Source organism: Colias philodice, chromosome 12 (genome assembly GCF_061535455.1).
Source record: "Colias philodice isolate Cphi_HAF_F1 chromosome 12, ilColPhil1 Martin Lab GWU primary, whole genome shotgun sequence".
NCBI classification, from domain to species: domain Eukaryota; kingdom Metazoa; phylum Arthropoda; class Insecta; order Lepidoptera; family Pieridae; genus Colias; species Colias philodice.
In genome coordinates this window covers 5368800-5395494 of record NC_143097.1, presented here as the reverse complement: position 1 = coordinate 5395494, position 26695 = coordinate 5368800, and the positions used below count along the sequence as shown (strand labels likewise).

Below are 26695 nucleotides of genomic sequence, written 5' to 3'. Positions count from 1 at the left end.
GTAAACATGTACCACGGGCGAAGCCGGGGCGGACCGCTAGTTTTATATATAAGATATTTTTTAAATTGTTCTGCCTTCTGTCCGATTCAACCACAGACTAATAATAATATACTACGTATACGTTTCGGCGGAGTTTACAAACACCGGGACACGGGATTAATTTAAATATATTATATCAGATGACTTCATAAATCTGATATATTATAATATATTTATAATAAACTTTCACGATGTGTTCACGATTAATTGAAATAAAATAAATTATTTCTTCAAAAGTTTAAAATTTAGTTATAGCAACTTTGTTGTATGATGCGTGATGCGTCGGTCGCACTCGAGTGATATAGAATTGCGCTTGGTCGGGTTGTGTTTTCCCTCCTTTTCTGCGATTGTGTAAATAGGACGCTATATTTATTGGTGTAAGCGTCTGTTATTCGGTAAATTATACTTGATTCATTATTGTGTACTTTCCGAAATTCAGAATGCGTAAAATATCTAAAAGCCGTGCAGACGATGATGTTGTATCATCTACTAATGGATCCGGGTCGCTTGGTAATGAAGATCAAGAAGCTGACCAGAGTGTGGAGCGTGAAGAAGATAAATCTGAATCTAAAGATAAGAATGATAGTATAAACGATGGAGATTCTGATGATTCTAAAGAACTCGTAACTAGTAAATCAAAAAATAAATCTAAAAAACGTAAATCTGGGAGGAATAACAAAACCAATGATGATGACGATCTAACTGATTCGGATCTAAAGCAAAATGATGATACAGCTGATGATGTTGATTCGGTGGAATCCAAAGAAACGCCTAAAAAAACACCAAAAAGCAAAAGTAAGGCTAAATCCAAAAAGAGGAAATCAGGACGGGAGACTAAGAAGAATGTAGCAGAAGAAGAAGAATATGAGGTAGTGTTTAGTAGATATAAAGGGTACAGCATAAGGTTTTGCCTGAAGAATATATAAATTATAATGTACTTGAATTTCAGGTTGAAAGCATTGTTGATTCTAAGAGAATTAAAGGAAAACTCCATTATTTGATTCGTTGGAAGGGATACAGTGCAGATAGTGATTCTTGGGAACCCCATGATACATTATCTTGCCCAGATGTTATTAATAAATTTAATGAAGAAGTAAGTAATTTTTTTCATCTATTTGCATATAAGCGCATGTATAATATTGATACTAAAATTAAAAATAGGTAAAGTTTATTCATGTGTTTGTACTTTGTAGGGAACTTTTTAGAACATTTATGGTCAATGATATTTTTGGATTTTCTAATGGAATTTCTAATGATACACAATATTGTGTAAAGATGGTTAATAAATATTACTAATATCAAAATCCATTATAACAAATTAGAGATTTAAGATGCGAAGTATGTGATGTATTTTTATTATACATTTGTACCCATAAAAGTGTTACTAAAAATATGTGTTGGATAAGCATTATTATTAAAATTTGATAAGAATTCATGTCAAATGGCATTATATCCCTCATCTTCTTCTTATATATAAAAATGAATCGCAAAATGTGTTGGTAAGCGCATAACTCGAGAACGGCTGAACCGATTTCGATAATTCTTTTTTTATTATATTCCTTGAAGTACGAGGATGGTTTTTATGTAGAGAAAACGTAAATATGTACCACGGGCGAAGCCGGGGCGGACCGCTAGTTATTACTAAATATAACTTAAATAAAAGACAATAAATTTCAACTAAAAATTGCAGAAAGAAAATCCTCCCAAAAAGAGTAATAAGAGGAAAGCTAAAAAAAAGGAGACCAAAGTTCCAGCCAAACGAGCAAAAACTAACTGGGACAGTGAAAATGCTGATGAAAATGCAGAATATGAAGTAAGTTTACACAAGAATTTATGCAATACAGAAAAACACCAATAATAATATAAACACCTGAATACACATATAATTCTATTTTCTATGAATATTATAAATGGTACTATTGTGAGTATACATGTTGTATACATGTTCGATACTTTTTTAGGAAAAAAATACTGCACAGATTTGAATAAAACTACAGTAACACTTATTCATTAGAATAACATATGAGCTATAGAAATACTTGTTTTTACCTGCACATTTACAGTAGAATGCAAATTATTATCCGAATTAATTGGAACCAGTGCTGATTTGGATAATCGCGTCGGGTTTTACTGTACTTATTATTTTCTGTTATCAAACAATATGTTGTTGTTTTAAATCAATGAGAAATGCTTAATCATTTTTGACAAATTAAAGGTGGAACGCATTTTGGAAGTCCATCATAAGAAGAATGGAGACAGGGAATTTTTAATCCATTGGAAGGGATGGTCTACCAAGTTTGATTCATGGGAACCAGAGAAGAATTTAAACTGTCCTGATTTAATCAAGAGATTTATGGATAAGGTATAATTTTAGTGTTTCCAGCTTATAATATTATATTAAAAAAATATTCCAATCATTTTGAAATAAGAAATCTACTATTCTTTTTTCTTCACATTTTATTCTACATGTAAAAATTGTAAATGTAATGTGACAAATTTCTATATATCTAAGCTCTTTGGTGGACCGCCTCCTTGGTACAGTGGTTGACGCGTGAGCGTAGAACCGAGGGTCCTGGGTTCGATTCCCGGTGGAGACGAAGAAAAAAAAAATGTCTCGGTCTGGCAGGACACAGAAGGCTGATCACCTACTTGTCCCTAAAGAAAATCGATCAGTGAAACAGATGTATGCATAATGCATCTGCCCCTTACCCCACTACGGGGATACGGGACTTCACTACTACTACTAAGCTCTTTAATCGTTAGTTTAAACTCGATAAAGTATTTTTTGAAGTGTTGAATAAAACTATTGTTTTATTTTGAATGTCGCGAACTGCGGCTTATTTACATAAAAACTTTAATCATATCTAAAAGTACTAACATCAAGCTTTAACTTGAGCTATATTTCATCTTGACACAATAAGTTTGATTGCGATACCAAGTGCCATAGTCACTTGGGCAATCTCCTTTGTAAGTTGAAAGTTATGTAACAGATATATGTATATCACAGGTGAGTGTCGCACGTTCGTCAACGGGAAGAAATTTGCGTGTTGCTCCGGAAACTACCAATCGGTTCACTTTACAAGATCCCTCGTCCGGACGTCGTCTTAGCAAACGCAGAGGACAAAGACAAAGGTAAAACATTTAACACTTGTCATCGATTACAAATCTCATAATTGACTGCAATAAATCTAAATCTAAAATATTTTTTCATGTTATTTTGCATTTATCGCCTTTCAAATTGTTCCTCTTAACGGGTTCAATAATCAAGAGTTGAGACGTTAACATGGCGTAAAAATATATAGGGATGGTGGAGTGCAATGGAACAAAAAAGTCTACTTTTATTAAAACTTGTTTCATAATAATATGTATTGCTTAATAATACGTATTTTCAGGGAAAAAAATTATTTTACCCTGGCGATTCGGAAAATTATTCAGCTTGAGGCATATAAACTTCACTGTGCCAGACCCTATCAGATTTTCGCTATAGATTTCTCACCATTGTAACTTCAAAACCTGTAACAAATTTAAATAAGATCAATCTAATACAATGGAACTGCATGTGGCACGCTGGAAGACATCAATCTTAATTTCATAGTTATCATAATCGTAGTTTCATAGAATCCCTTTCCAGTTTGAAATTTTCGTTTGAACTTTCGTTGAACATTAAATATTTGTTAAATTATATTTTCCATTTAACTTTACTTCAATTAATTGCTGAAATGATGAAAGTTATGTGAAATAAAAATATAACATACCTTCCTATTTATTTGTTGTCGCGCACCGTCTATACCTATATTCCACTGCGCCATCATGTGGCAATTAAGTGGATGAAGTGAAACCCCGAGAATTCGTTTGTAATTTAAACATTAATTATTATTGACGTTGTTTCCTTGTTCCATTGAACCCCAACTGTCCCTTTACGAAAAAGGGACCGAGACACTGCAGCTGCCACAACGCATAGTGTGCGGATTTTTATGTACAACTAGCGGTCCGCCCCGGTTTCGCCCGTGGTACATGTTTACGTTTTCTCTCCATAAGAACCATCCTCGTACTTCAAGGAATATTATAAAAAAAGAATTATCGAAATCTGTCCACCCGTTCACGCGTGATGCCGTGACCTAGGAAAACAGGTTTCATTTTTATATGTATATAAATATCAATAAATCAATGTACGTGCTTTAGTGTAGCTGTGTGTAGGGAGATGAAAATAAAGAATGCAGTCAATGGAAATTATATATTTCCCTAAATTACACAAAAATATAGTATTTTAATTTACTAACTACATGTGAATGTGCGACGCGACCGAAAATCCTGCGTCAGCACAGCACCTACAGTGCTAATATGTCTGTGCGCGATGTTGTACATAGTACCTACATACAACAAGAACAATAAGATACAACATTATCTTTATCTATATAAAAAAATGAATTGGTATATATTGCATATGGTGCTAAACGAAAACCTCGAGAATGGCTGAACTAATTCAGGTATAATTTACAATGATAATTGTTATGGAGAGAAAAAAAAGGTAAAAGGGATAATAGAGGACAATGTATGCAGGGGCAGCTAGTATTTTATAGTAAACAATCCAAAAGTAATGCTTGTAATATTTGTTTCAGAGTGCGGTACGATAACGCTGAATGAAATACATAAGATTGTGGCATTGCCCTTTTGTAGTCTTCTGAGTTCTGAGTTTGTGATCTTGAAAGTTTCAGTGGTTGCTAAATAGTTGGCTTGATGTCACTTATTGGTTGAAAGTCAGAGAGCATTTTTTTAATATATTAAAAAGACTTTAAAGTATCTGGGTCGGGTATATAATAATCCTACATGAAGATTATAATTATTTTGAATATACCTAATAAAAGTTGCATATTCTATCTTTGCCTTCCTGATCTGGATTTTTTATAGTGTCTCTTTTGTATAGGTATTTTATTCTTATTGGAAGTAAGTAAGTTACCTGGAAATGTGAATGGTTATATTTTCCATGTTAAGACTTTCATTCTAGACTTGCAACGTTTTTTTGCGGTTGTTGCTTTATTCGTGTTTTTTTTTATATATGTATTTTTGTTTGTGTTCCAACATAGAGGTTATATTCAAATGTGTGCAATGTTCAATATGTTTTCTTCTCAATACAAGCATTTCTGTATGATCCTGCTACAATTATGTATTAAAACAACATTTACAAAAAAAGCTTCTAATATGGTGCATGTGCTCATCCATTTTTAATAATGTGGAAATTATTTGATACAATGTACAAATAATAAAATAAAATATGTTATAATCAAATCCCGAAACACAATGTCTCCGCGGATGGACTGGTTTATCTTAGGTATCGGGCAATCCTCGAAATACATTTGAATTTCGCCCTCTGACATCGTTTTTTACTATAAACCTAAGAGGTCCTAACTTTTCAGTCAAATCTCGAACGTAAGTTATTCTGTTTCGGATTTGGCCTAGTCAATTCTAGGAGCGACTGCAAAACTCGGTCAAACGCCAATACAATTTTTTATTGAAACAATAAACATTAAAATCACAATTTTACAACAATTTTAGTAAAAGGCCGAAATTTTACATTTATTTGGGCTTTGGCAAAGACATTATGCCAGACCTGAGGATTGACCAGTCCAACCTACGAGTGCCCGAGCATATGGGTTTAATTATTTTTTTTTTGTTTTTTTTTTTTTTTTATGGGTTTGACCCATAGAAATCTAAATAACAAGGCAATAGAAGTGGTAAGCGCGCGTGACATTGTCGCCGCTCAGGTGGTTACCATGCCACATGACCATGACCATTCTTATTATCACGTTTAACACAAATTTCAAACTTATTTCTATGAGTTTATGTTCAAAGTTATATATCTATTGAAAATTGACAACCTCTGTTGTAGAAAAGCCGAATTTTTGCGTAATGGAGCAAAAATAAACAAAACGTCTCATATGCTCAGGGATGTTATTCTAAAATAAACCGTAAATTCGTGCGTTAGGATACATATTAAAAAGCTTAATTTAATATTTAAGTTAGTTTTCACTAAAATCAAGCTGTCCAATAAAAGTATATATGTAGTATACTTGTGTGTACTGTTTAGCTATCGGTTTAAATGTGTTGATTTTGGCGACAGCGGTTTTCATACGAATTATGACATTATAGCACTTCTATGTGTCTTGTTATTTAGATTTCTATGGTTTGACCATAACATATACATCTACAGTAAATGCTATAAGAATTCTTCAGATACATTATGGTGTTTATAAAAAACACACGAGGGTAAACTATTGTAGTATGCTACAACTGTATTATTGAATTAAATAATTGAATTTAGCATAGTGGCAATATTATTTTTGCCATTCACTAAAAAGTAGGCGTCGATATTTGTTCTAATTAACACCCGCCTATATAATTGGTTTAATATGGTCGTTAATAGACAACATTTAAGAAAAAAACATTTTAAATGATTAAAATTTACCAAAAAATGTAATATATTTACAAATACAGTATATTTCCGAGGCCCTTATTATTATTTGTTATAACTTGTATAAGATATATTTTCAAAGCATTCTATCTACATTAGACTTAAGACATCCGTGTTGAAACTAGCATAAGAATAGCATCTCAAATTTAGAAACGAGTTTTATAAAAATCCTTAAAATTAATATGCTAATCATAATGGATTCTTTTAAAGCACATATCTTTATTGTCAACATTACATATAATGTTATTCTAAGTTTATGACTAGATAATAAATAGTTACGCAATTTAAATGTGCATTGATTTAAAACTAAATACATCTATGTTATAAGGACAAATTACGTTGTTTTATTTTTTTTAATTGACTATGAAGCCACGTGAGGAAAGCTTATATTAAACTGAAGAGTTTGTTTGTTTACTTGAACGCGCTAATCGCAGAAACTACGAGTCCGATATGATAAATTCTTTCAGTGTTAGATAGCCCATTTATCGAGGAAGACTATATACTATCACCCTAAGATTATCAATGGAGCGGAGAAAAGCGGCCCTGCTTTTGAATCCAAGAACTACGTATATGGAATCATTAATACTGATTAATTGATTGACCGCCTCCTCGGTACAGTGGTTGACGCGTGAGCGTAGAACCGAGGGGTCCTGGGTTCGATTCCTGGTGGAGACGAAAAAAAAAAATGTCTCGGTCTGGCAGGACACAGAAGGCTGATCACCTACTTGTCCCTAAAGAAAAATCGATCAGTGAAACAGATGTATGAATAATGCATCTGCCCCCTACCCCACTACGGGGACACGGGACTTCACTTTAATTGATTATAATACGAACTTTTAAGAAATGAAACAAACACCTATTATGACACATTGAATTGTCGTGAAATGTACCCGATATCTGGATGTTTTTTGTCTCGTGGTCAAATAAATATTTAAACAATTTGGCACATTTTTCAGTTTTCACACACGACAAGATGTGAACCCATATTTTAAGCTTTTTGCTTGTGTTATAATAACCAAATGACTGATAAACATACATAAATAATTTTAAATACACATACTTATTATAAGCATACATATACTTATATAGATAATTGACACAGCTAACATCGATCTGTATCGATTCTATACAAATATATTATTCGGAGTATATTTTTCGCATTACCCGAATGAAAACTGCGTATGTAAAAATGGAGAAAACTTCTAAAAGAAATATCGAAATGAAACTGACACAGTATGCCTATAAATAATTTATTAAGCTTATGCTTTTATGTACATACATAAAATATCACCTCACACGACACCTTCTAAATCTGGCCGGGGAGGCGCAACAAGTAAAAGTTTATACTCTTGAGGTATGGTAATCTGTCGGGTGTGAAGGGGCGGAAGATTGACGACGGCGGTGGGGAGCCGATATCCGCAGTCGCACATCGGGAACGGTTCGCAGTCGGCGTGGTACGCGCGGGCGCAGTGGGCGGTGCGCACGCCCACGCGCTCGTGCAGCGGCGCGGCGCAGCGCGCGCAGCGGCCGCGCACCGCCACGCCGCGCCGCGCCGAGCTCAGCGCGCGCGCCAGCGCTTCGTGCGCCTCTCGCCCGGCGATTCGGTTCGCGCAGCGCCACATGCCCGCTCCGCTAGCTCCGTCCGCCAGGATCCGGCCCACCTGCGCCGAATTACACGTTTTGACTAGCAATTCCTCTAGCGGCAGGTACGCTATCGCTTCGAAGAGCAGAGCCGGCGGAACCGAGCTGATGCTTCTGAGCAGACGCGTCCACATGTCTGCCGCGGTTTGCGCCGGCACCGTGGGCCCGATTCTCACGCACAATTCGCACGCTTGCAATACTAAATTATTTTCCTTCTCCGAATCGGTGGCCGCGATCAATTCCAAAAATGATTCGAGGGCCGCCATGTGATCGCCGGTCGCCTCTAGACATATCGGTTCGGCATCCTTTGGCCCTAATTCTTTGACAATTGATAAAGCGTCCTCCGGCTTGACTAGTCCGGCGTGTTTGATTAAGAAATCTTTTACGTTGTCGGGTTGCGATATACAAAGACATCGAAGGTATATAGTTGGTGCGTGACCTTTAAGACGTCCCATACCTAGAAGGCACTTACCAAACTCCAAAGCTTGTTTGCATGGTAAAGTTTGCATTGTAGTGGCGACAACGTCCATTGGCTGGTCGTCGTTCAGCAACTCTGCTGCAGCTGTTGGTCGCAGTTTTATAAGAGCAGGTAGATGCTCGCGCACTACATGTCTAAATCCGGGAGCTACTTCTGAATTAGATTGAACATACTCAAAGAGTTCATCAATGTCCTGTTCAGATGGATATTCTAATTGGAAAAACTCTTTCAAGGCTTGCTCATGATTACCCAACAGGGCATCTATTCTCCAGAGTATTCTAGATCGCGGAATAGCGTTACGATAATTAGGTAAAAGCTGATCTCTTTGCGCACGTATTCGCATCAGAACCGAGAGCCAAGCACGATCGGTCTTTTCACCTTCTGTCCTTGTCACAAGGTCTTGCACTTTCTGAATCAATTCTTGGTCCAAAGGAAGGGACCCATTATGCAGTTGTCCCGTCACGAATTCTAAAATTTCCAATCTTCTATCGTATTCCTACAACAAAAATATACTATAAATAACTTCACTACATAGTATAAAACAAAGTCGCTTTCTCTGTCCCTGTCCCTATGTATGCTTAAATCTTTAAAACTACGCAACGGATTTTGATGCGGTTTTTTTTTATAGATAGAGTGATTCAAGAGAAAGGTTTTTAGTAAATAATTTATTATGTTTTAGACAAAACGAAGCCGCGGGCGGAAAGCTAGTTTAATATAATCTTTTTTGCCATTTGGCACATACTAATCAGTCAGATATAAAATTAATAATATTAAATATAGTTTAAAAGCTAAAAAAACATGCTTTAATGATCAACTGAATCTAAAACTACTATTACACTTTTATTATTCAGAATAATCAGGTAAAATCATGAAATTATTATGTTATCACCAATCCTTAATAAGTGTACAAAGTTGGAATTAAATCTGTTCATTAAAAGTGGGTCGAATTCGAACCTAAAGAAGTCAGTTACACACAAACCAACAGGTGAAGTGTGGGTGCGTATATAAGCGTGTTAAGAATCTGTTTTTGATCAGACGTTAGTAAAGACAAATATTAAGTGAGCGAGAGACAAATAGGAACGAAAGTGGAAGTTCAATCCTTTTATCAAACCGAGTTATAAAGTTTCATTGGGGACTATTGAAATAAGGCTGTATCTAATCTATTTCTTTTTGAACTCGAGATAACTCACGGGCATATCATCAGTAAAGGCAAGGAGGGCTCGAGCCACCCTCAATCTGTTCTGTTTCCCGAGCGGGCCGGCGAAGGGCGGTTCGCGTGAACTCTGCTCCAGCAGCCGCACGGCTGAGCCTGTGTCATGGTTCACCATCACGCGGAGTGGGGATGGATGACCTTCCTGTTATTTGTAATGTTTTTTATGTTATGCATATTGTTGGTAAAAAAAACTTCTAATAACATGCTACTGATTATTAAAATATTATGTTATTATAATTATTAATCGAAAAAAGGACTTATTGACGTGATAAGGAAGATTTTTATGTGACTTACAAATATATTTATATGTTTGTAATATATATGCACATATGTTTATAAGAAGATAATAAATGAAATTCCGCCTTTGTTTCTCATTACTACGGTTTGCAATAGGCTCGTCATGCTCCGACACCGAGTAACCAATGCAATGTTCCCAAACCTCCTCGTGCAGCAAGGTGGTGAGCGCGTCGTGCCTTGCGGAGGGGCGCGCGTGCGCGGGCAGCGGGCGCGCGGCGGGCGAGCGCGCGGCCAGCGCGTCGGCCGCGGCCAGCACGAGCGCGCCGCCCGCGCACGCGCACCGCCCGCGCGGCCCGCACCCCGCCTCCACGTACTGCACCAGCGTGCGCATCGCCCCGCTGCAACCGTCTGCGTAAACGTTCATGGGTCACTCTCGGTTCACACGAGGTTGGATCGATCCATTTTCTTGTCACGCGTCCATAGGGACGAACAGACAGCGAGAACGACTTTATTTTTTAAAATGTGGTAGTTGTTGAATTGAATACGAACTTTTAAGAGACCCATATAATATATTATGGGTCTCTTAAATTATGCATTCAAACAAAAGTACATCATATTATTTGATTCAGGTCGATGATGATGATGAAAACACCTATTATGACACATTGATTGTCGTGAAATGTACCTGATATCTGATGTTTATTTTATTAAATGTGGTTGTTGTTGAATGTATGTTTTATAGCAAAGTGTGCAGGGAAACGCGTAAATAGTATGGGCAGTTTATAATAGTTTAGAATACATATTATAGATGTCTCGCGACTAAATTAAGTTTTAAGAGTTTTGACTATTGCAAAGTACAAAATTATCTTTGTGTTATTATGAATTTTATTTACGAAGTTTACCTAATGCAGCTGCAATAGCCCCGACTCCGCGCCAAAGCTTCCTTTCTCTTGTGAATACACTAGCGCGATGTGGATCAATGGCAGTGAGAGGTAAAGAAGCGACCACTCGCTCCACTAGCTCTGGCTCTAGGTCTGCTAGTTTCTCAATTAGAGCCTAAAAAAATAAGTTAACTTAAAAAATAATGCATTTTCAAATTATATTTTTAAACAACATTTTCAATCATACGACACCGCCAATTTATGATTTTAAATATTGTTGTCTACATCATGACTATACTCGGATTTTTAATTAGACGAAGTAAACTGACGTTCACTGTGTTGTCAGTTTTTGATGAAATAAAAATAGCGTTGTCACAAAGTGAATGATTGAAAATCGGGAATGAATGAAATTGCATCGATCGTCTAGTGAATATTTAGTGTGTAACAATATAACATCAAATAAACACAACAATGACAACAAACACAACGTAATTAGATACAATTAACGAGAAAATTACAAAAACAATAACGTAAACAGCGTAACAATAAAAAAATGATTATAATTACATTCTACTAGTAACTTATATCTTATTTAGCTTTATATATTATAACTAGCTGGTGCGTTGTGCGCGGGCTGCAAGCAGCCCGCGAGCCCCTTTTGCCCCTGGGTTGAAGCAATAGGGCAGTCATTTGAAAATGCATCAAAATCCCCCGTCAATTTGTTATTTGCCAACAGCGATTCCACAGTCAATCGGAAGTGCTTATAAATTCCCAATTCAAATATTTTCTATTTTGAAATGCTGTCGACCTTCGAGGGTGCGTGGTGCGCGGGCTGCAAGCAGCCCGCGAGCCTCTTTTGCCTCTGGGTTGAAGCAATAGGGCAGTCATTTGAAAATGCATTCGAATTTCCTGTCCATTTGTTACATCTGCTAACAGCGATTCTACAGTCAGTCGGTAATGCTTATAAATTCTCCATTCAAGTATTTTCCACTTCGGGAGGCTGCCCACCTTCGAGGGTGCGTGGTGCGCGGGCTGCAAGCAGCCCGCGAAGCATCCCAGGGCAGAAATCTTCAGTCAGTTGAAAATGCATAAAAATTCCCCGTCAATTTGTTAATATCTGCTAACAGCGATTCCACAGTCAATCGGAAGTGCTTATAAATTTCCCATTCAAATATTTTCTATTCCGGGGGGCTGTCTACCTTCGAGGGTGCGTGGTGCGCGAGCTGCAAGCAGCTCGCGGCTCATCCCAGGGCAGAAATCTTCAGTCATTTGAAAATGCATTTGAATTTCCTGTCCATTTGTTACATCTGCTAACAGCGATTCTACAGTCAGTCGAAACTGTTTATAAATTACTTATTCAAATATTGGTTAAATTCTTGAAACGTGATCCCCGAATTTCATCATTTTGAGGTGTCTAATCGATAGCGGGCAGTGACTTTTCATAATAAACTGTTAAAGAGTTTACTTAAAACGCTCGTCGCTTCGCTCCTCGCTACCTATTTGAATATTTACGCCGGTCGCTGACGTGACTTGCTCGCTTCGCTCGCTTGGCTAGTGCGGTAGTTCAAAAGTAACCTAACTCGCTCGTCGCTTCGCTCCTCGCTACTTCTTTAAATATTTACGCCGGCCGCTGACGTGACTTGCTCGCTTCGCTCGCTTGGCTAGTGCGGTAGTTCAAAAGTTAACCTAACTCGCTCGTCGCTTCGCTCCTCGCTACTTCTTTGAATATTTACGCCGGCCGCTGACGTGACTTGCTCGCTTCGCTCGCTTGGCTAGTGCTGTAGTTCAAAAGTTAACCTAACTCGCTCGTCGCTTCGCTCCTCGCTACTTCTTTGAATATTTACGCCGGCTGCTGACGTGACTTGCTCGCTTCGCTCGCTTGGCTAGTGCGGTAGTTCAAAAGTTAACCTAACTCGCTCGTCGCTTCGCTCCTCGCTACCTATTTGAATATTTACGCCGGCCGCTGACGTGACTTGCTCGCTTCGCTCGCTTGGCTCGTGCGGTAGTTCAAAAGTTAATAAATATTTTCTACTCCGGGAGGCTGTCGACCTTCGAGGTTGCGCGGTGCGCGGGCAGCAAGCAGCCCGCGGCGCCGTCTTTTGCCGTTGCTATTCAATTACCCTTCCTACTATGGAAATTTCCATACAAAATTTTCGAAAAAAAAAATTTCGCTTTTTACCAAAAAAATTTATATGCCTGGAAGCGGACCAGGTTTTGAAGCATTTTTTGCTTCGGCGACCCCGACCTACCTGCCACCGGTTCAGAGAGCCGTTGAATTTCGTGATGTATGGAAAATGGAAACCAGGGGTCGGAGTGAGATTCTGAGTATGCAGTTTTGTAAATCTAGTCGATTAGAGCACAGAAGTCAATTTTCAGACCGATCGTAAAGTAACCAGCGCCACCATCTTGCTTTGAAAAATTGGCCATTTTTGAAAAAAAAATTGCGTCCAATTTGAAATTTCTCCATTGCCCTGGTAGCGCCCCATCTTTCTGATCATTTTTTAGTTCTACACCCTCCGGCTATCTGGCGCCGTTTCGGAGAGCCGTCGAATTTTGCGTTGTATGAAACTCGGAAACCAGCGGTGGAAACTCGATTATGAGTATGCCAACGTAATGTGAGGCTTGATTAAAGCCCCTGTGCCAAGTTTCAGCGCGATCGGACCAGCGATGGCCGTTTTAGCATTTGTATGGCGGCGGCCATTTTTTCCGCCATTTTGAATTTTTTTCACTATCTGTGGTAATTGCTCGAGGTCTACTACAAGTTTAGTTCTAGCACCCCAGATGTAGCAGCTACCGTTTGCGCGGGCCGTTGACCGTCTTCGCGAGATGAGGGAAAGTTTAAGATTTCGTATTTTTCTGGATATCCTGGGAGCTGGGCGAGTACGAATGCATCATTGGTGTATTTCTCCGTTGCGCCATCTCGTCTAAATTTACGTTTTTATGTTTGCGCCAAAAATGGAAAAATTCCAAAATCGAGCGACCCACTATGGCTCCCTGGTAGCGTCCCAGGGTGGTGATCATTTTTAGTTCCGGGACCCCCCACTCAACTCGCACCGTTTCCGCGAGCCGTTGGATTTTACGTTGTATGGAAGTCGGAAACTGGGGCCCGGAGCCACTCGAACGGGGCACCGATCGATTCGCCGGCTCGAAGAGAGCACGTGTGCCAAATTTGAGACGTAAGGATTCATAAACGGCGATTTTGGCAAAGTACGGCGGCCATCTTGTTTTCGCGAAAATCCCCATTTTTCCACCTCCCCTGGTAATCGCCACCAGTTCCGAGCATTTTTTGTTCAGACACCCCCCCTCCAGGTACCACCGTTTTTGCGCACCTCCAGGGGTCCACTCTCTTGTCCAGGGTGTTGGAGATGTCAATATTTTTCCGGTGGTCACTGGGAGCACCTCTACACGTCCACGTCGAAATCCCCCCAACTTTCCCCGTAGTTTCCGAGAAACCCGATGTCAATCAGTCAGTCAGTGGTAGTGTAGCTTTATATATTATAACTAGCTGGTGCGTTGTGCGCGGGCTGCAAGCAGCCCGCGAGCCCCTTTTGCCCCTGGGTTGAAGCAATAGGGCAGTCATTTGAAAATGTATCAAAATTCCCCGTCAATTTGTTATTATTTGCAAACAGCGATTCCACAGTCAATCGAAAGTGCTTATAAATTCCCAATTCAAATATTTTCTATTCTGGAATGCTGTCGACCTTCGAGGGTGCGTGGTGCGCGGGCTGCAAGCAGCCCGCGAGCCCCTTTCTCCCCTGGGTTGAAGCAATAGGGCAGTCATTTAAAAATGCATTCGAATTTCCTGTCCATTTGTTATATCTCCTAACAGCGATTCTACAGTCAGTTGGTAATGCTTATGAATTTCCCATTCAAGTATTTTCCACTCAGGGAGGCTGTCTACCTTCGAGGGAGCGTGGTGCACGGGCTGCAAGCAGCCCGCGAAGCATCACAGAGCAGAAATCTTCAGTCATTTGAAAATGCATTAAAATTCCCCGCCAATTTGTTATTATCTGCTAACAGCGATTCCACAGTCAATCGGAGGTGCTTATAAATTCCCAATTCAAATATTTTCTGCTCTGGGGGGCTGTCCACTTTCGAAGGTGCGGGTGCGTCTCATCCCGGGGCAGAAATCTTCAGTCACTTGAAAATGCATTCGAATTTCCTGTCCATTTGTTACTATATGCTAACAGAGATTCTACAATCTACAGTCAATGATAAAAAATCATTGATTCGTGATGAAAAATACACTAAAAAGTATTAAATAAAAATAACTACGTTAAAAAAACCGACTTCAAAAACGGAAAAGTAAAAAATAAAAACGATTTAATATACCTACTTAATTACTACATAATATTTAGTTATGCTATTTACCTTACTTGCAATTCAAGAACTACATTATTCGCAATACAAAAATACGCTATTTTCGATACAAAAACAGAGAGTAGTGTGCTACTATTGGTGTAAGTCCTACGCTTATAAAGCGTGAACGATTGGCTTATTCACTCAATAAAATATTTATTTATTTATTTAAAAAACATCACATGCCATTACAGGACAATGCCCAATGCGACAGAGATACAATGAAACAAAAAATAAACTTAACTAAATTAAAATAACATACATAAATTAACAAAGAAATATAAGCTTTAAATAACTTCTTAACAAAAACAGATTAACTGTAATATCACCCTTGCGAATTCAGTTTAATATGTGTGAAGATGTATAAAACATATTGAAAACTTCAGTCTTAAAATAAATAAATAAATAAATAATTTAGTAGCGTCGATTAAAATCGAATTCATTATGCATTAAAATTCCCCGTCAATTTGTTATTATCTGCTAACAGCGATTCCACAGTCAATCGGAAGTGCTTATAAATTTCTCATTCAAATATTTTCTATTCCGGGGGGCTGTCCACCTTTGAGAGTGAGTGGTGCGCGAGCTGCAAGCAGCTCGCGGCTCATCCCAGGGCAGAAATCTTCAGTCATTTGAAAATGCATTCGAATTTCCTGTCCATTTCTTACATCTGCTAACAGCGATTCTACAGTCAGTTTGAAATGCTTATAAATTCCCAATTCAAGTTTTTTTTCTACTCCGGGAGGCCATCTTCCACTGAAGTTGCGTGGTGCGCGGGCAGCAAGCAGCCCGCGGCGCGTCCCAGGGCAGTTATCTTCAGTCATTTGAAAATGCATTACAATTCCCTATCCATTTGTTATTAAGTATCTGCTAACAGCGATTCCCCAGTCAGTTGAACCTGCTTATAAATTACTTATTCAAATATTTTCTACTTCGGAAGGCTGTTGACCTTCGAGGTTGCGCGGTGCGCGGGCAGCAAGCAGCCCGCGGCGCCATCTTTTGCCATTGCTATTCAATCACCCTTCCTACTATGGAAATTTCCATACAAAATTTTCGAAAAAAAAAATTTCGCGTTTTATCAAAACTTCTTATATCCCTGGAAGCGGACCAGGTTTTGAAGCATTTTTTACTTCGGCGACCCCGACCTAAGTGCCACCGGTTCAGAGAGCCGTTGAATTTCGTGATGTATGGAAAATGGAAACCGGGGGTCGGAGAGAAATTCTGAGTATGCAGTTTTGTAAATCTGACCGATCAGAGCACAGAAGTCAATTTTCAGACCGATCGTGAAGTAACCGGCGTCACCATCTTGCTTTGAAAAATTGGCCATTTTTGAAAAAAAAATGGCGTCCAATTTGAAATTTCTCGATTGCCCTGGTAGCACCCCATCTTCTTGATCATTTTTTAGTTCAACACCCCCAAGCTATCTTGCGCCGTTTCGGAGAGCCGTCGAATTTTGCGTTGTATGAAACTCGGAAACCAGCGGTGGAAACTCGATTATGAGTATGCCAACTTAATGTGCGGCTCGATTAAAGCCCCTGTGCCAAGTTTCAGCGCGATCGGACCAGCGATGGCCGTTTTAGAAATTTGTATGGCGGCGGCCATTTTTCCGCCATTTTGAATTTTTTTCACTTTCTGTGGTAATTGCTCGAGGTCTACTCCAAGTTTAGTTCGAGCACCCCAGATGTAGCTGCTACCGTTTGCGCGGGCCGTTGACCGTCTTCGCGGGCTGTGAGAAAGTTCAGGGTTTCATATTTTTCTGGATATCCTGGGAGCTGGGCGAGTATGAATGCGTCATTGGTGTGTTTCTCCATTGCACCACCTCGGCTATAGGCACCTTTTTATGTTTGCGCCAAAAATGGAAAAATTCCAAAATCGAGCGACCCACTATGGCTCCCTGGTAGCGTCCCAGGGTGGTGATCATTTTTAGTTCCCGGACCCCCCACCCAACTCGCACCGTTTCCGCGGGCCGTTGGATTTTACGTTGTATGGAAGTCGGAAACGGGGGCCCGGAGCCACTCGAACGGGGTACCGATCGATTCGCCGGCTCGAACAGAGCACGTGTGCCAAATTTGAGACGTAAGGATTCATAAACGGCGATTTTGGCAAAGTACGGCGGCCATCTTGTTTTCGCGAAAATCCCCATTATTCCACCCCCCCTGGTAATTGCCACCAGTTCTGAGCATTTTTTGTTCAGACACCCCCCCTCCAGGTGTCACCGTTTTTGCGCACCTCCAGGGGTCCACTCGGTTTTCGAAGATGATCGAGATCGCTATATTTTTCCTCTGGTCGATTGGAGCACCTCTACACGATCACGTCGAAATCCCCCCCACTTTCCACGTAGTTTCCGAGAAAAGCGATGTCAGTGAGTGAGTCAGTGGTAGTGTAGCTTTATATATTATAATATAATAATTAGAAATAATGTTATTTTATAGTTTGAAATGATGAACTATTCACACTCATTGTTCATTCATCTGATTGAATGAGAACTGAATTCCTCACTATTACTTTAATTATGGCAACATTATTTTACAAAGTGACATTAGCTGCTGTCAGTTTACTTTGTCTAATTAAAAATCCGAGTATACAGTGCCACAAACTTAACTGACCCGGTGACAAAAACTGGAACTACTAAAACTACGAACTAAAATCGACATCAGCGACACCATCACCGGGTCAGTTAAGTTTGTGGAACTATACACTAATTCTTCAAACCTGTGTAAAATCAGGTGTGGGCGGATGTTCTGACATTTCACCTCGAACCGCGGCGTCACCCAGTGCTTCTACAAAAGCTTTTTCATTTGAACAATTATCCCACAAACATGTCCAAAGCTCTTCACTGAAAATAAAAAAAACGGACTTCATTTTGATTTCTTTATTTTCTTTCAATTTTTATTTTTTGTTAAAAAATGAATAACCACTGAGGCGTGCAATTTTGGATTTTCCAACATTTTTAAACATAATATATGAAGATCAAGTCCATATGATTTATCTACCAATTTATAAAAAAGATTTTTAATTTATCCAAGGTTTTTTTTTTCAAAAAATATATTAACTATTTATTTAAAACACTTACTACAGGTTAAACTTAAGACAGAGTTTCACAACTTGCACAGCCACATTTTTATTACTGACAATATGGGGTCTTTCTGATAGATTAACAACAAAATCACTAGCTAGTGCCTTTGCTTTGGATCCTTGAGTGGAACATAGTAGTCTCAGTGCTTGAAAGTGATGCCCAGAAGACATAAATGCCTGAGCTCTAGTTAAGATATCTCGGGGCCCAATACGCACAATCCCGCGTCGACCAAGAATAGATAATGTGCCTTCAGAAATACAAGCCCCAGCAAGGGCACTCTCTCCTGCTTTACACATAGCGCGTGATACACGACCATCAGTCCAATGACCCTGAAATTTTTTATATTTATAGGGTTTTGTACAACAGTATAATAATTTAAATTGTAATATCTCCACTTCTTACCTTAAAAAATGCAGAAGCATAAACAGGTTCTATATGGGACAAATCTAGTGGTTTATCATAATCATCACCCCATAAGCGTAGGTTCTCTTCAGAATCGAATATTGTCAAGCTGCCTCCAAGCCATCCAAGCCACAGTGGCGTTGTTTTTAATTCAACTCGTTTAATAGGTTTAAGTCCTAAGTTGCTTGCAGATACGGTAACCGCAAGCCATTGCAGAATCAGCCCTCTTGCACAAACAAGTAATCTATTATTAGTATCAAACCATTCTAGGACAGGTAATATATCTGCTGGTCCATCTAATCGCACACCGGCAGCTCGACCACCTGCTACAATGATGACACGAGAAAGTGTTGCTAGTGCTAAAATACGAGCATCTCTCGCCGTCATTGTAACAACTTCCCCTCTGGCTCCAGAAAAGAGGCATGATACTTTAGCAGATCTAACTCCTAAGGGCCTTGAAAATTTCATAAGCCACACTGATCCTCCTGTATCTAGGGCTAATCCAGCTTTCCCTGCCCAAGTCACTCTTAATGTACCCCATGTTTCTCCACCAAGAGTTACTTTACGTAATACGACGCCTCGTACACTTTCGTACTGATATACATATCCGCGTGCGAAACCTGCTAAGAGTCTAGTGCTATCATGGTTATATCCCAAACAAGTTACAGCACCACAATCTCCATTACTGTCGCACACCCAGCGTAGCGTCTGGTCATGAAAGGAGAGTAAGTGGCCATGCGCTGTTCCCACAGTTAATCTCCCATTAGATCCAACACTTAAAGCTGTAGCCGTTCCAGCTGATGAACGTTCCTAGAAATTAAATATATAATAAGGTAATTTATTTTATTGCAAGCATTTTGATCACATTTATCATTATAATGTTTCAGCTTAACATTAAGTTGCCCCTAGTTGGAAATGCAGCATGACATGCATTATTATTATTTTATTTTTTTATGTATAGTTCGGCAAACGAGCTTGCGCGTCATCGTACAGAAAGCTGAGATGATTGGCGCCGCCCTTGAACAACCTCAGACTCTGGAGTACTGTGGTTGCGTTGCCGGCCTTTGAGGGAGGAGTACGCTCTCTTCTTAAAGTAATCCAAATTGATTTCCTTGGGAAAAGCCGAATTTGGAAGGTCGTTCCACAGAGGAGTTGTGCGCGGTAGGAAGTTCCTCCTAAAACGCACGGTGGAAGAACGCCAAGTATCGAGATGATGTGGGTGAAATTTGAGCTTGTGGCGTGTGGTTCGGTGATGAAATTCGGCGGCTGGTATTGTACCGAATTATTACAATTATAAATTCACCATATTATGCTGATGCATAAATGATTGTTTAATTTTATGATTGAAATTAATGATGGGCACAGTGTTACCTACATGCTGGTAGCGGATGGATGTGGCTCTTTATTTTCTATCCTGCATATGATGTTTGTTGCGATTATAATTTTTTCTTTTTAAAATAATTATACTTGTCTTATTTCAATAACTCAAACTATAGTAGAGTAATTTTAAATAACAGTTCAACTAAATTCAACAATGTATGAATGTAACCTTTTAACGACTGCATAAAATTTGTAAGAGCTGCACAATGGCTTAACTTTTTTTTCAGTTACGATTACATATTTATTGTTATAATGACCGATACGTATAATTTTAAGACTTAATTTAAATTGCTGATTTTTAAGGATCTTTTTTACAATGTTGTGTTAGTTTACCCATTTTCTTTTTAATCCCTCAGTCCCCGGATCACAGACACAATAGAAAATCTATTGTGTCGCGGCCCGATCGGGCCGCTCGGTGGTCAATGGGTTAAATACACTATAGTACTATAGAACTAGAGATGTTACATTACTCTAAAAATCAAAAGCTGATATCTAGAATTAAATGCAATTATTACTTGTGAAGAAAAATGACAATAAATTAATAACTGTGTTGTGATTATTCTATATAGCTTGTCTTATTTAGTTTCTTAAATTTACAAAAGAAAATATAATTACAGTAAAAGTTCTTTATTCGCGGGCAATAGGTTCCGTAAATGTGCCGCGAATAGAGAAACCGTGAATATGAAATGGTAATTTGTATGGGGTTATAGGGGATACGTTCCTAGGTGACGAAATAAGGAAGCAAATACATAAAGAAATCAGTTTTATTGAAATTTTTGACCATACATATTTATTAATTACCATTTTATTAGGTATTATCTTCAGGTTTAGGCAATGGCTTAGCACTTTTTACTCGTTTTTTAGTCGACATTATAAATTCGTAGTTGTAGTTCAGGCGTTTTCTAAGGATAACAATTGATTTTTATTTAGGTAAATATATACAGTGTAAACTCTATATAACGACACTCCATTTAACGTCAAACTCCGTATAACGTCAAGATTTCTCGACTTTGGTTGGTTTATATTGTTGTCTATACAATAATACACTCCATATAGCATCACGCTCACTCTAATTAACGACCACAATAAGACATTACAACTAGGAACTAGGACTAGGAAGTACTGACTAAGTTGCCGAAATCAATGAAAATGTAGTTGTTTACATTCTTTTTTACTGACATACCGAAGATTCTCAGAAATGCAGTCGTAGAAAAATAAAGAAAAAATTCTACATGCCGAAGAAGATGGACGATCTGCCAAAAAATTGAAGAAACCTCAATATGAAGACCTTGATCAAGCGATGATAACATGGTTTCATAGGCAATGTCAAAATAATATTCCTGTCTCGGGACCAATCATGCAATTTTCCCTTTCTCTCCATTTAACGACCACTCTATATAACGTCGAAAAATGCACGGTCCCTTAAGTGACGTTATATAGAGTTTACACTGTATATGTATGTACCGATGTACCGATTCGATCCGCAAATAAAGAATTTTGGGCCGCGAATATAGAAATTAGGTCGCATTTTTTCCACCCGCGAATAGTGAAACCGCGAATGAAGGAAGCGCGAATAAGGAACTTTGACTGTATTGGACAGGTGGAAGAATTCTAACCAATACCCGCATTAAAGCGGCTCGACAGAACACAGTGGGGTTTTAGTCGGTAAGAATCCGACATAACCCACGGCTCCTTCCCCGGGGGCCGTGGGTATCTTTGGAAGATTTCCCCACTATAAAAAAAAGGGTTTCCCTGATGATTTTTAAAATTCACATATGAATGAAATCATTCACTTTAATCAATGATTTAAAGCAGATCACCTGAAAGCCTGGTGGCCTTCTAAGCTCCTAAGCTCTATGAAGATAAAACAGACAGATGTCAAATGTTGCCTACTAAAATGACTACACTGTACCTTTGTCCGTCATAATATGTTGCATCAAAAAATTAAGATTGTCATTGTTGAATGATATCATGTCATGAAAGTATGTTACTTTGAAATATTACTGGGCTTAGTACATACACTGTGATAGTCATATAAAGTAAACACAAAACTTGAATACCTCAGCTTGAGATAATTGTTGAGAAACAGCTTGTAAGAAATCAACCTGCAAAGCTGAACAGGTTGCTGGTTCCTTTTGATCTTTTTCTATTATTTCGTCAGCAATGTTAATTTGTTCACTAACATCAGATGATAAAACTTCTTCTAAAGTAGGGGCTTCGCTTGCTGGTAAAGCATATTCAACCTCGTCCAACTGTAAAATATATAGAAACCATTATCACTTCTATGTTATAGAAATAGAAACGTACTGTGCTTCCATTTACTACTAAGAATTTTTTCATACCTCTTCAAATTCATCGTAAGGATAACTTTCAACTGACTCCAAGTCGGAATCTAACAATGACGGTATCGACGGTGTTTTCAACAAATCCATATTATTATGCAGTTATTTTTCTTTACTAATAAAGTTGTTAAAGTTTATATTTTACGTAGAACATACGTAAAGGCCACAATCTTGTCGACATTACTGCCCTAAGGATTACTACAACAAAAAGGGGGAGGTATTTGGCTGCTGTAGTACTGATATTTGCTAATGGTTACAATGCAAGCTTCTTAATAATTAGGCTATGTATCATACCTAACGCAGATTACCTTAATTGTAAAAATTTAATTTAAATAACAAGAAAATTATTGTTAAAAAATCAATAGGTAGTTATTTATTTTGAATGTCAAGACGGTGTAGATTACTCTATGCGGTGTAGACCTCAATTTTGACACAATCACATAAATGACAATTGACATTTGGATTTTGGTCTGACGTTTCTCTAACTTTGCCATTTTATGGGGCATTCGGGGCATGGCCCACCAATGCAAACTTAGCACCCCATCAATGGAATTTTGGGTCGAAAATGACTTTAATCGATATGATTGTCTCCGTTAGGTCATTTAAGGTCCCACAATTTTTTCGTTAGGTCCCCTTTAGTTTTTTTTTAATATTTATTTTAAAATTTTGGTTATAAAAAAGGTCCACTCAAAGTTCTGTTTTTACCATAGAGGTGAAATCTTTCTTAAGCGTCTTAGAGCGTTTTCACATTATCCGATCCGATATCGGATATCGGAAGCCGATAGCCGATATCCGATATCGGAGGGAAGTAAAATGTATGAAATATGTACCTGTCTTTCACATTGTCCGGTCCGATATCGGATATCGGAGCCGACACCGATATTCCCAGTGGCTATCGGACGATAATGTTCAGTGTTGCCAACTCAATTTTCGAAAAGGCAGTATACCAACAGCAAAAAAGCACTAGTTTGTATATTTTAACTCTGAGAGCGTTTTCACATTATCCGATCCGATATCGGATATCGGACGCCGATAGCCGATATCCGATATCGGATACAATTTTCCCTTTCACATTGTCCGATAAAATCCTTCCGATATCATCATGAGTGTTGCCAGAAATTTTTAGAGATAACTAAACTAAATTGCCAGTTGATAAAAAAAGGTATAATTAAAAAAAATCAAATGATAGATCAAAGTTGTACATACATTAAAAATAACTACGTAAAAAAAACAACTTCAAAAAAAGAAAAGTAAAATGTAAAAAAGATTTGATATCATTAATTACTGCATATTATTTAGACTAGCTGCTCCGCGCGGTTTCACCCCCGTGGCTCCACTCCTGTTGCCCGTAGCGTGATGAAATATAGCCTATAACCTTCCTCGATAAATGGGCTATCTAACACCGAAAGAATTTTTCAAATCGGACCAGTAGTTCCCGAGATTAGTGCGTTCAAACAAAACAACAAACAAACAAACAAACTCTTCAGCTTTATAATATTAGTATAGATGTGCTATTTACTAAATAGTTTTGAATTTTGATATCGGTCATTTGTATAGTAAATATGTATAGTATGTATAGTATGTATAGTATATGTGTTAACACACATTATAAATTAAATAAATTTATAACAATACCTACTACAACCTAGTATTAGTTAATAGTTTTAGTAATACATATTATTATGTATCAGTAAATACCTTTCAAAATCTATTAAATGTATTTTTAACAAGACGTACCTAGTCATTTAGTCATTTTTTCACTATATACATTTATAAAAGTTCATGTAGTACCTATGATAAATTTATTAAGTGATACAATCTTTGTTCACATTTTCTATTCTTTTTCTTATTACACTGTAAATAATATTGTCACCCGTTCAAATATATATTTTATAATATGATTGTTGTAATTTCCTGTAAGTAAAGATACATGAATTATTTTATTGTCAAAAGCAATTATTTTAGAATTAAGAGTTTTCAAATATCAAGTATAGTATAAATCGTATTTTTTATGCCTATAAATACTTAAATGTGTGTTTTCTTAATAAAAAAAGGTTTCTTTTAATAGAAAGGATTTTAGGTTAAAGCAAAGAATTTTTTTAAAGATTTAGCGCCCTGACTGAAAATACACAAACTAGTGCTTTTTTGCTGTTGGTATACTGCCTTTTCGAAAATTGAGTTGGCAACACTGAACATTATCGTCCGATAGCTCACGGGCATATCGGTGTCGGCTCCGATATCCGATATCGGATCGGACAATGTGAAAGACAGGTACATATTTCATACATTTTACTTCCCTCCGATATCGGATATCGGCTATCGGCTTCCGATATCCGATATCGGATCGGATAATGTGAAAACGCTCTTATAGGGCGCTCAATCTTTAAAAAAATTATTTGCTTTTAACCTAAAACCCTTTCTATTAAAAGAAACCTTTTTTTATTAAGAAAACACACATTTAAGTATTTATAGGCATTTAAAATACGATTTATACTTTATTTATATTTTATTTGCCTGATTTAATTGGCTGAACTGAAGTAAACAAAAATATATTGCGTTCTTAAATTCAAATATATATCTCCGAAAACATTAGTGTCTATCATCTTTATTTTATCTTATTCTGCCTCGCTCCTCCTCCTACTCGGATGTTGGTTGTGCAGTGTGCTGTTTATTGTATTGTTGTCATTGAGTGCTTTGTTTTTAACCGACTTCAAAAAAAGGAGAAGATTTCACACCGATTTTATTTTTATTTTGAATTTACAACAAAGAATACAAAGTTTGAAAACTCATAATTCTAAAATAATTGCTTATGACACTAAAATAATTTATGTATCTTTACTTACAGGAAATTACAACAATCATATTACAAATATATTTGAACGAGTGACAATATTATTTTAGGATATTACAGTGTAATAAGAAAAAGAAAAGAAAATGTGAACAAAGATTGTATCACTTAATAAATTTATCATAGGTAGGTACTACATGAACTTTTATAAATGTATGTAATGAAAAAATGACTAAATGACTACTTAGGTACGTCTTGCTAAAAATTCATTTAATAGATTTTGAAAGGTATTTAAGTACATGCTAATATGTATTACTAAAACTATTAACTAATACTAGGTTGTAGTAGGTATTGATATAAATTATTTATTTAATTTATAATGTGTTAACATAAGTATATTATGTTATGCAAATGACCGATATCAAAACTATTTAGTAAATAGCACATCTAAATAATATGCAGTAATTTGTGATATCAAATCTTTTTTTACATTTTACTTTTCTTTTTTGAAGTTGTTTTTCTTTATCGTAGTTATTTTTAATGTACATGTACAACTATGATATAACATTTGATTTTTTTTAATTATACCTTTTTTTATCAACTGGCATTTTAGTTTAGTTTTCTCTAAAAATTTTTGGCAACACTCATGATGATATCGGAACGATTTTATCGGACAATGTGAAAGGGCAAATTGTATCCGATATCGGATATCGGCTATCGGCGTCCGATATCCGATATCGGATCGGATAATGTGAAAACGCTCTTAAGCGTCTTATTTAAGCGTCTTATTCACGGTCAATCCCCGACGTACGTCGGCTCAAGGCCGCGGTGCTGGATGTATCCTACTGACGATCGTGCGCGCATCAAGCATGGCTAGGGTTGCCAACTTTTATTTGAAGAAATAGAGTATATCTGATTTTAAAGGAGGTAAATAAAGAGTAAATATATATTTTTAAAAATGTATTTTTTTGTACTTTTTGCAGTAACTAAGAATTTTTCATTATTTTTAAATGAATTATATGAATCCAAACATTTCAAATCTAAATTTATATATTTCAAGAGCTCATTTTTAATTAATTTTTAATGAAGCTCGGTTTCTCTCTTCCCGCCACTTCACATTCATGACCGAAAAGACTCTTTCAGTAAATGCTAAAGTGGCGGGAACAGAGAGTAGCTAATCATTTTTTTTTAAACAAACAAATTCGTCAAGATATTTTTTTTAAATAAATTGCCATTTTTCTGCAGTGGACTTTTGCATAAAATCTGTGTTATTCAACAATTCGCCTTGGAGTTCTTTTAAAATAATAACTTCTGAATATAAACTGTCCATGTGTACAAGGTTGATCCAAAAGTAATGATAATTGGGATTTCCTGTGTACAAAAAAAATCATAT

The 26695-nt window shown here is 37.4% G+C and overlaps 2 protein-coding genes and 1 long non-coding RNA gene across 4 annotated transcripts in view; 2 read left to right on the top strand and 1 right to left on the bottom strand.

Moving 5' to 3' along the window:
- The window catches only part of LOC149483991 (uncharacterized), a 418879-nt gene extending 395399 nt beyond the window's left edge, over window positions 1-23480 (top strand). Inside the window, exon 3 of the long non-coding RNA XR_016316380.1 lies at window positions 23244-23480. This is a non-coding gene — a long non-coding RNA (uncharacterized LOC149483991). The remainder of the gene's footprint in view (window positions 1-23243) is intronic.
- On the top strand, window positions 310-4715 carry LOC149483993 (uncharacterized). Its single transcript, XM_089701586.1, has 6 exons — window positions 310-908; window positions 989-1132; window positions 1730-1852; window positions 2255-2401; window positions 3047-3171; window positions 4659-4715. Exons 1-6 carry the CDS (start codon window positions 480-482, stop codon window positions 4681-4683), a joined length of 993 nt encoding a protein of 330 aa, XP_089557712.1. The 5' UTR covers window positions 310-479; the 3' UTR covers window positions 4684-4715.
- On the bottom strand, window positions 7743-23062 carry Vps8 (vacuolar protein sorting 8). 2 transcript variants are annotated; one of them, XM_089701569.1, is made up of 10 exons: window positions 22809-23062; window positions 22515-22712; window positions 22233-22424; window positions 18793-19602; window positions 18388-18719; window positions 18027-18150; window positions 10980-11133; window positions 10280-10485; window positions 9818-9982; window positions 7743-9123 (listed from the first exon to the last, which is right to left on the bottom strand). In XM_089701569.1, the coding sequence occupies exons 2-10, from the start codon at window positions 22602-22604 to the stop codon at window positions 7801-7803; spliced, it is 3396 nt and encodes a 1131-aa protein (XP_089557695.1). In that variant the 5' UTR covers window positions 22605-22712; window positions 22809-23062; the 3' UTR covers window positions 7743-7800. The 2 variants fall into 2 exon arrangements, with proteins under 2 accessions (XP_089557695.1, XP_089557696.1); XM_089701570.1 differs by having other exon boundaries at window positions 22823-23062.
- Window positions 23481-26695: the final 3215 nt, after the last annotated feature.